This window comes from Lytechinus variegatus, chromosome 19, assembly GCF_018143015.1.
Source record: "Lytechinus variegatus isolate NC3 chromosome 19, Lvar_3.0, whole genome shotgun sequence".
Classification (NCBI taxonomy): domain Eukaryota; kingdom Metazoa; phylum Echinodermata; class Echinoidea; order Temnopleuroida; family Toxopneustidae; genus Lytechinus; species Lytechinus variegatus.
This window is the reverse complement of record NC_054758.1, coordinates 16,107,196-16,115,529: the sequence shown is the minus strand read 5'-3', so window position 1 is coordinate 16,115,529 and position 8,334 is coordinate 16,107,196. Positions and strand designations below refer to the sequence as shown.

Below are 8,334 nucleotides of genomic sequence, written 5' to 3'. Positions count from 1 at the left end.
TTCGGTCAGTTGCACGGATTTCGTTAACTATTTTAAACCAATTTGATGTCTAACTGCTGTTGCCTCATTGACTTGTGTAAATGGCTGTAATTAGATTAATTTTTGATATTTCATTCCTTGTCAAAATGAATATAAAATTAGAAAAGAAAGTATGGCCTCTATTTTACAACAACTTCCAAATAGTGATACATCATGCAAAGAGGTTTTTGAATTGTTAAATGCAACAATGGTATTTTCAGACCTTGATGTGATTATTGAAGCATAGCGCGCAACGCTTAATTGATCATGACTTATATCATATTTTCTTTTTTTCCCAAGAGATGAGATGAAATGCTTTAATTTGATATACAATTCTTAATATTGAAGTTGATATTACAGATTTCATAAACAAATTGATGCCTGACTGCTATTGCCCCATTTAATTTTGTACAAGGGTGTAATTAGATGCATTTTGAATATATCATTTCTTGTCAAAATAAATAAAACAGGTGAAAAGAATCTGAATTTATTATGGAAATTAAAGCATTGTCATCTCATCTCTCAGAAAAAATAAGAAATAAATCATGATCATCGAAGCATTACGAGCTACGCTTGAATGGTCACAAAAATATGAAAATATGCATTATCACACTGAATTATAATAATTCATGCGTGACCTATAACAATTTGCAACTAATTTGCAACAAATTTGACCTCCTTCATTGATTGAAAAAATAGTATTAAGGGGGATGAAAGGGAAGGAAAGAAATTAGCAACAAAGAGGGGGACTCTTACAATCCATATCTCTAAATGTTACAAATATTACACCAAATATTGGAGCCCAGAGCCAGTTCTCCACCGGATAGGGGATGGGGGTGTCTAAGGGAGGGTCGGGAGGGGGTAGGGACCAGGGCTGAGTTTTGTAGTTGAGTTTGAATTTGCTTGGGTGAAGAGGCCGAGGTGATGGGTTTTAAAAGAATATATGCTGATGGCTTCAATTCGTTTAGGTTTTATCAATGATTTTTTTTTTTATTTGACACTGAAAAGAAAATTCAATATTATGAATTTACTGTAGAAGTTTTTCCTCTTGATGCATATAATTATCATCAATGTAATTTATAATTATGTATTGAAGATGTCTGACATTTTGTTTTATTGTAACATTCATGAAAAAAAGGATTTTCAGTTTATGAGTTGTCAAGGTATTTGTAAAGACAACAAAGTTCTATTTGTTATACATGTATATTCATATTTTATTTTGTATATGAATTGAAGTTGTCAATAAAAACTACTCATTAAAAAAACTAGATAGAAAACAAAGACTATACTTCTCTCTTTTTTATTATTCATTAGAGTTTATGAAAGCCAGGTTACAGATTTTTTTACCCTTATCATAGTTCATCCACTCATTTTCAGTGAGTTTAATGTGCAGTGTATGGATATACGTGTATATACATTGTACATTTCTCCTTTTTCAAAACGTCTTATAGTTTCACGTATTGGCTTAAGTGATAACACAACAAATCCAATTACTGTTTTTTTGCCAATCAAATATTTATTAAAAGCCTCAAATTTTCGACGTTGCCTACGTCTTCATGCGTATCCTCAGACAGTCGTTGCTATGGCAATGGGCGGAGGATGCGCTCCTATCAAACAAATTACAATAAGAGGCAGATCCAGGATTTATTAAAAAAAGAGGGCACATTTTCTCCAGGAAAAATTGACAACCCCCCAAAAAAGTTTTCACCTCTAATTTAAGGACATTTCATCCACGAAAAAAAAAGAACAAGCACAGAGAAAAGATCATCTCTTTCAGGGGGGGGGGGGCAGACTTGTGTTAGAACGGCATATTACATTGCAAATTTTAATTGTGCCTCTCAAAAGGGGGAGGACACTGGCCAGCTGTGCCCCCCCCCTGGATCCGCCAGTAAATACAATAGTCATGTTAACGTGTGTGTTTGTGAAAGAAAACAAATGAAACACGCATGGGGAAAAGGGGACGAATCATGGCACAAAATATGTAACCTTCATAATTAATGGTAATTAGGACTAAAATATCCAATTAGTAAGACACGGAGATCATGGACAGTGGGATAAGTTTAAGAAATATAAACATTGAGAGGGGCGTATCATCGATTCTATTATTGGTGAAGGGCAAAAAACGTAGGTGATTGCCGCCCCTAAAAAAATAGAAAAAAAATGTAAAAAAATATACATAAATATAAATTTTATCTCATACTCCAAAGAAAGCGCTTGTCGTTAAAGTGACAATAACAAAATGATATTTACTAACATGAACTAAACAAAATGGATAATTTTAAATGTACATGAAATGGGGAAGTAGTTACCCGTGGGGGCAATCTAACACCCCCCCCAAAAAAAAAAAAAAATTGACAGAACACAGGCGGCATGGTCGTTGCCCGTAGAGTAGACAACAGATCAACTCCAAACTAAAAACCAAGTCACATTTTGTCGCAATGTTTTCACACTCCACAAATAACTACCCTTAATTTGTCTCTCATGTTTAGGGATGCTGTACTGCACCTACACACATATCAAATATACCACTTCATCTGTCAATCTATCAGCGGAATATAGTTCAAACATTCAATACTGAAATAAGACTTGCGTTACTACGTGAAGTTAATTTTTTTTTTTTTGGGGGGGTACATGTTTATGACAGATGAAAAAGAGACATTTATGCACAAGATCCGTTTACATACACGAGTCCTATGCAAACCATAGACAGAAAATTCTAGCTTTCCTCTATGTATGTTAAAGACTAAATTTAGCGCATTAATTCATAATATTTGCAGGTTTCGTCGACAATGAAATTCGCCAGGTCCACAATACTTGAGTGATACACGCTAAGTTGACATAAATGCGTGGTTATCCCATTTTGGCCAATCAGGTTGAACGAGGAGCAACTCACATCAGACTGACATTCCATTACACATTCAATGAAGCTGTGAACGGACACCACTCTCATTATCCTGTCTCCTTGGAGACAGTTTTTGCTTCCAAAAGTGATTTGATTGAATCGGGTTGACACCAGAGCTGGGTGGATAAATGAGGGGAAAAGATGAATAATACAAAATTACATTATCATACATACTGTGTTAGTCAGAAAAAATGACATCCCACAAATCCCCAATTTAAGGAAAAAATATGTCATAAACACACAATTATTATATATGGCCTGGGAGAGTTTGTTCTCCAAATTAATTAGATATCATTTTATGTGGTATCTGTTAACGTTTGAATGATCAGGGGACACTGTTTGCAATGATGTTAATTTTGATTTGCGTCAAAGTACGACACGACTGCAATAAATGAATCCAGCTGTCAATGATGTCATAATCCTACATGGGTTGCGTTAAAATATCAAAATTTCAACTCTCTTTTTATAATTATTATTACTTATCATTTGTACTGCGCTTCTACCATTAGGCCCAAAGCGCTTACAATGAATTAATAAGATGTAATATTTTAAAAACTGCAAAGTATGAAAAAGATGAGTTTTTAATGACTTTTTGAAGATTGCTAATGATGGAGACTGTCTAATTATTAGTGGCAGGTCGTTCCAGGATTTTGAAGCCGACACTGTAAAAGTTCTGTCACCAGCTAATGTACGAGTTAATGAATATGTGAGGCGAAGGTGATCACTGGCCGATCTAATAAGAGCTCTAGTTGGTGTATACAGATTCAAGCAGTTACTTAAATACTGTGGAGCCTGTTTATTCAGTGTTTTGTAGACAATCAAGAGTAATTTGAACGTAATTCTCTGTTTAAAAGTAAGCCAGTGAATAGAATTATAGAGTGGTTAGGAAGGATGATCACGGGAAACCTGTAAAATTAATCGTGCTGCCCAATTTTGTAGTCGTTGAACATGCACTAATTGATTAGAGGGAATTGTAGAAAGGAGCAAATTGCAATAATCAATACGAGACAGAACCAATGAACGAACAGCATTGTGACAGGCAGACTGGTCAATAAACCTTCTGATTCTAGAAATGTTCCTTTAATAAAAAGTGACTGTGCTACAGATATGAGAGATATGGTACGACATTGACATGCGGGAATCAAATATGACACCAAGGTTTCGTATTTTTTCTGATGGTCTAATGAGTGTACCATCAACATCAAGTTGGACATTTGGAAGATTGCGCAAGTTATAAGCAGAGGCCGCAAAAAAATTCAGTTTTATTGTCATTTAGTTTTAGTTTATTCACTATCATCCACTGTCTTATATCTGATATACAATTCTGGAGTTTAACCAATGCATTATTGAGAGCTCCAGGAGTCGTCGGATCAAAAGAAACGTATAACTTTTACAATAATTTACATTATAATTGTTTAGCAAACACTCATTAGAATCAATTATCAAGTAGATTTCATTGAAAAGGGATTTGTAAATATGTTTACTAAAATTACGACATCATTGGCATCTGGGGTTCATTTATGGCAGTCATGCCCTAATTTGGCGCAAATCAAAATCTACATTATACTACAACGAATACCTGATTACCCCTGCATGAAGACATAATATAAAGATGATATCAAAGTATTTGGGAGAACATATTTCCTTTCTCTTTCCAAAGCAATGATACACCGTTCATCTGTTTTGGCCATCGTCCGTGTTATCATTTCATACAATTTTATTAGATTAGATTGATGGAAATACACCGACTTAACTTATGGTGAAAATTATCAACTTTAATTTGAATAGTATTTGACGGCATCATTGTTTACTGCAACATGTGCAAGAATAGGTACTACATGCATGTGTTCAGGAATCGGAAGGCAAGCTTAGCGGGGTTAATATACAGTGCGTATCAAAAAAAAGTTTACACTTTGAAAAAGCCCTGGGAATGAAAAAATATACAACATGTGGGTATATTTTTCAGATATAATTTTGGGTTTGGGTCTTATCTATCCAATGAAAGTAAAAGTTTTGTCAGAATGTTACACTTGAGTGAGCGCTGTCCATTTTTGTAAAGCTCGCAGAAATCTGTTTGCGCAGAAATGCTCATTTTCACGCTGTGTCAAGGGGGAAGGGCGAAATCAAACTTGCCCTGCGAAACATTTCTCATACATTTCCCTTGCACTTTTAGTCAATTGAAATAAAACGGACTCATTCAAGCATTCTGTAACAATTTTGCCACCCAAATTGAAATTTCAACACTTAGTAAGCACAACCTTTACCATTTTTGTGCAAGCTGGATCTGAGGACATAACTGAATCTGAACAAAAGTTTATATCAGACATCTCCAGCATTTTTTCACGAAGTTTTTATCATTTAAAGTGGGTTTACGTTTCATTTTTCATTTAATACTTGTTTCTCCACACATTTTCCAAGCTAGATACTGATTAACAAAATGAAATAAAGCCTAAGCCATTCCATGTAAATCACAGCTCAGTGTAAAGCAAATATCGTCACGATGGCCTCGGTGTGTGGGGGAGTGGGGTGGGGCGCAATGCACACTTTGAAGTGTTTGTGGGCAACGAAACAAGTAAAAAAGGTGAAAAGATACCTTTAAATCAATTTTAGTAGCTGAATTCCACTTTTTCTTCATGTTTAAGTTCTACTTTTATTCGCATAACTATTTCAAAGCTCTGCGCAAATCAATTTTCACTAACTTTTCAAAAGTAAGTGGTGCTCACTCAAGCGGAAATATTTTTCGACAGTTATATCGTCATTTGCTTTAATGGATCTGTACTAATGTTAAAATGTGGAAAAATCTTCAGAATATTAGAAATGTGTAATTTTACAGGATTTTTTCAAAGTGTAAACTTTTTTTTGATACGCACTGTATAAGCGCCTTGAGCACATAACAAGGGGGGGGGTTGTGCGATATAGAAATCCTACATTATTATTATTTATTTATTAATTACTAAAATAAAATATCTCGGTTTCAAGGTTGGGGATGCTCATGAGCGAATCTTCAAGCTATCTCTCCCTGCATGGATCCGTCATTGTATGTTTGGTGTCGCTATATCGACACCCCTTTTTTAAGCCACCAAATGAGTCGTGAAGAGACGGTGTCTAGCGTTAAAGTTTTTTGTTTTATTGATAAATAGCAATCCCCGTGGTGCATAGGCTAAGTCAGCTCCATTGTAAAGTCACGCCCCTAAACATGGCGTCCATTAAAGCAACTTTAGCGTGTCCATTTTAAAAACGTTCGAATTAAACTTGGCTATGACAACACGAACGTACGAAAGAGCCCAGAACATCGGTCGGCTGCTATTACTGATATGCCAATGAACGTATAGCGTGTTGCCCGACGCGTCACCAACAATAACTAACATTGGTGTTCGTGCATTTCTCTAACAAAAATTAGTTCCATTCTAAAACAAAAAAATAACAATTGATGATTCTGCGGAAGTGAACAAAATATAACCGTGGTGAATCGAGGAAATCTACAATTTCGTTAGCTCCTCCTACAGCAATTATTTCCATTAATTCATAAATACCTCGTTACGGTTCAATTCCAATGGTAATTCCTCAAATATTCAATCTAATTAATCCACATCTACAGTATAATGTAAAAATGATAGAAAATGTATAGTTCGTCACTACATAAGAACCAAGGAACACTTACTGCCCGATGGTATGCCTCGTTGACACTGACAGATAACAAAGTTTGATAAAGGACCACAGCCTGACACAACCCAAGCGCCATCATCTTCTGTGTTCAAACGAATACACTTGCCGGGGACTGCCTCTGGTTTCCCGCCTCGCCAGTCTAGAACAATAATGCCATGCATTAAATGAAATGAAAGGAAAATAAAGATAAAACAATACAAATAGAGGACATAAAAGTGATGACTAAAAATTGAAAGAAAACTGGATTAAGACATAGGCCAAAAAAAAAACAACGTAAGTACCAATATTTGGAGTTCTGGGAGCATTTTCATGAAAGGACTTGTCAGACGTTTTATCCTACAAGTTCCATTTTCCGACAGTTACCGTAGTAATGGTGCTCCTGAGCCAATCAGATTCAAGGAAAGATGACAGGTGTAACATGTTGGACAAAAGATGTCCGACTGGGTGCATGGGTGTGACATAAAGCTTATCGAAAATTAAGAACTACAAAACGCAGGACTGGACTATGTTCTGAGGTCCTAAATGTTAGTCGGGTATATATCATTTAGCGCAAGATAGGATCACCATTCGTCCGTAAAGTCATTCAGAACGTACGAAAAGCTATATCAAGTAATTAGAAAGAGTATAATAGTTTAGTCTTTTTCCACTCCCATTCTCTCTTGAAAATCTTTTGGGGACTATGGACGCCAAGCCCCCTATTTGGCACCCGTGGTTTTCATACACAAGGAACTAGTCTGAGTCTGGTCATGGACAATGCAAATTCCAAATTCTTACTCCAGAATCCCATGCTTGCTGAGGTCGACTCTTGGTACGTAGCATCACTCCCCCTGCAACTGAAGTTTCTCGGCGGCGTTGGCTGATGTCCAGGACACCCTAGGAAGACCTTGGACTCGCCACTGGGTTCATAGGCCTTCAGCTTCTCAACGATGAAGTCATTTTCTTCGAGGGAGTCAATGACAAGTAGCTCAGTTCCCAAAGGACCACATATGTCGTTCACCTGGTCTGTGTATCTGAGCTGCTCTTGAACGATATAGTACGCTTTGGCAAGAAAGGTGTGGTTCCAATTCAGGCTTGGGCATGGCTGTACCGAATAACCTTTAGGCCATACAAGACAAGAAGATAGTACACCGTTTTCATTAATGTGATTGATTTCAACTGCTTGAACATCATGAACATGCTGAATGGCCGATGATACGGTCACCGTAACTCGGTACCTCATATACACTTCTTCAGCAGCGCGACAAGAAATAAATTTGTTTGGCGGGTGGTTGGTCTTTATAAAAATGGGTCCAATGAGCAAACTTGAAATCGTCGCTTTCGTTGGACACCGATATCTACGTGCACAGAATCTGAATCTAAACATGAGATTCTGTTCTGCGTAATTTTCTGCCAAAATGGGACGAAAATTTGGTAAAACTATAAATATTTTCACAGATATAATGCTGAGAAAATTAGGTGGTCGATAAGAGGTAGGTCAAAACCATACACTCCGTACGTCGAACTTTGTTGTCATGGTTTTAGTCACATTACACCGTCATTGAAGAGTGGACTCATTAATACAAATTAGTGGACTTTTGAATAAAACAGCTTGGATAATCACAACAACATGTGTCATTTAGCGCACTGTAAACAAAAACGCTCATCAGCGTTGGACACTTTTTTAATACACGCGGTAAATAAGCGTAATTCATACAGGAAATCAGCATTAACCATGCATGGGTTCAACGTAAGTTTTAAAACCCCCTTTG

At 36.4% G+C, this 8,334-nt stretch overlaps 1 protein-coding gene across 1 annotated transcript; it reads right to left on the bottom strand.

Annotated features, from left to right (window-relative positions):
• Positions 1 to 2,103: 2,103 nt before the first annotated feature.
• LOC121406310 lies at positions 2,104 to 7,805 on the bottom strand. The gene is made up of 3 exons (XM_041597322.1): positions 7,361 to 7,805; positions 6,582 to 6,725; positions 2,104 to 3,036 (listed from the first exon to the last, which is right to left on the bottom strand). Exons 1-3 carry the CDS (start codon positions 7,803 to 7,805, stop codon positions 2,768 to 2,770), a joined length of 858 nt encoding a protein of 285 aa, XP_041453256.1. The 3' UTR covers positions 2,104 to 2,767.
• Positions 7,806 to 8,334: the final 529 nt, after the last annotated feature.

Coding starts and splice junctions, on each gene's coding strand:
- LOC121406310 (XM_041597322.1), bottom strand. CDS start 7,805: ATGAGGTACCGAGTTACGGTGACCGTATCATCGGCCATTCAGCATGTT. Junction 6,726..7,360: donor AGCAAGCATGGGATTCTGGA/GTAAGAATTTGG, acceptor TTATTGTTCTAG/ACTGGCGAGGCGGGAAACCA. Junction 3,037..6,581: donor ACGAGGCATACCATCGGGCA/GTAAGTGTTCCT, acceptor TTATCCACCCAG/CTCTGGTGTCAACCCGATTC.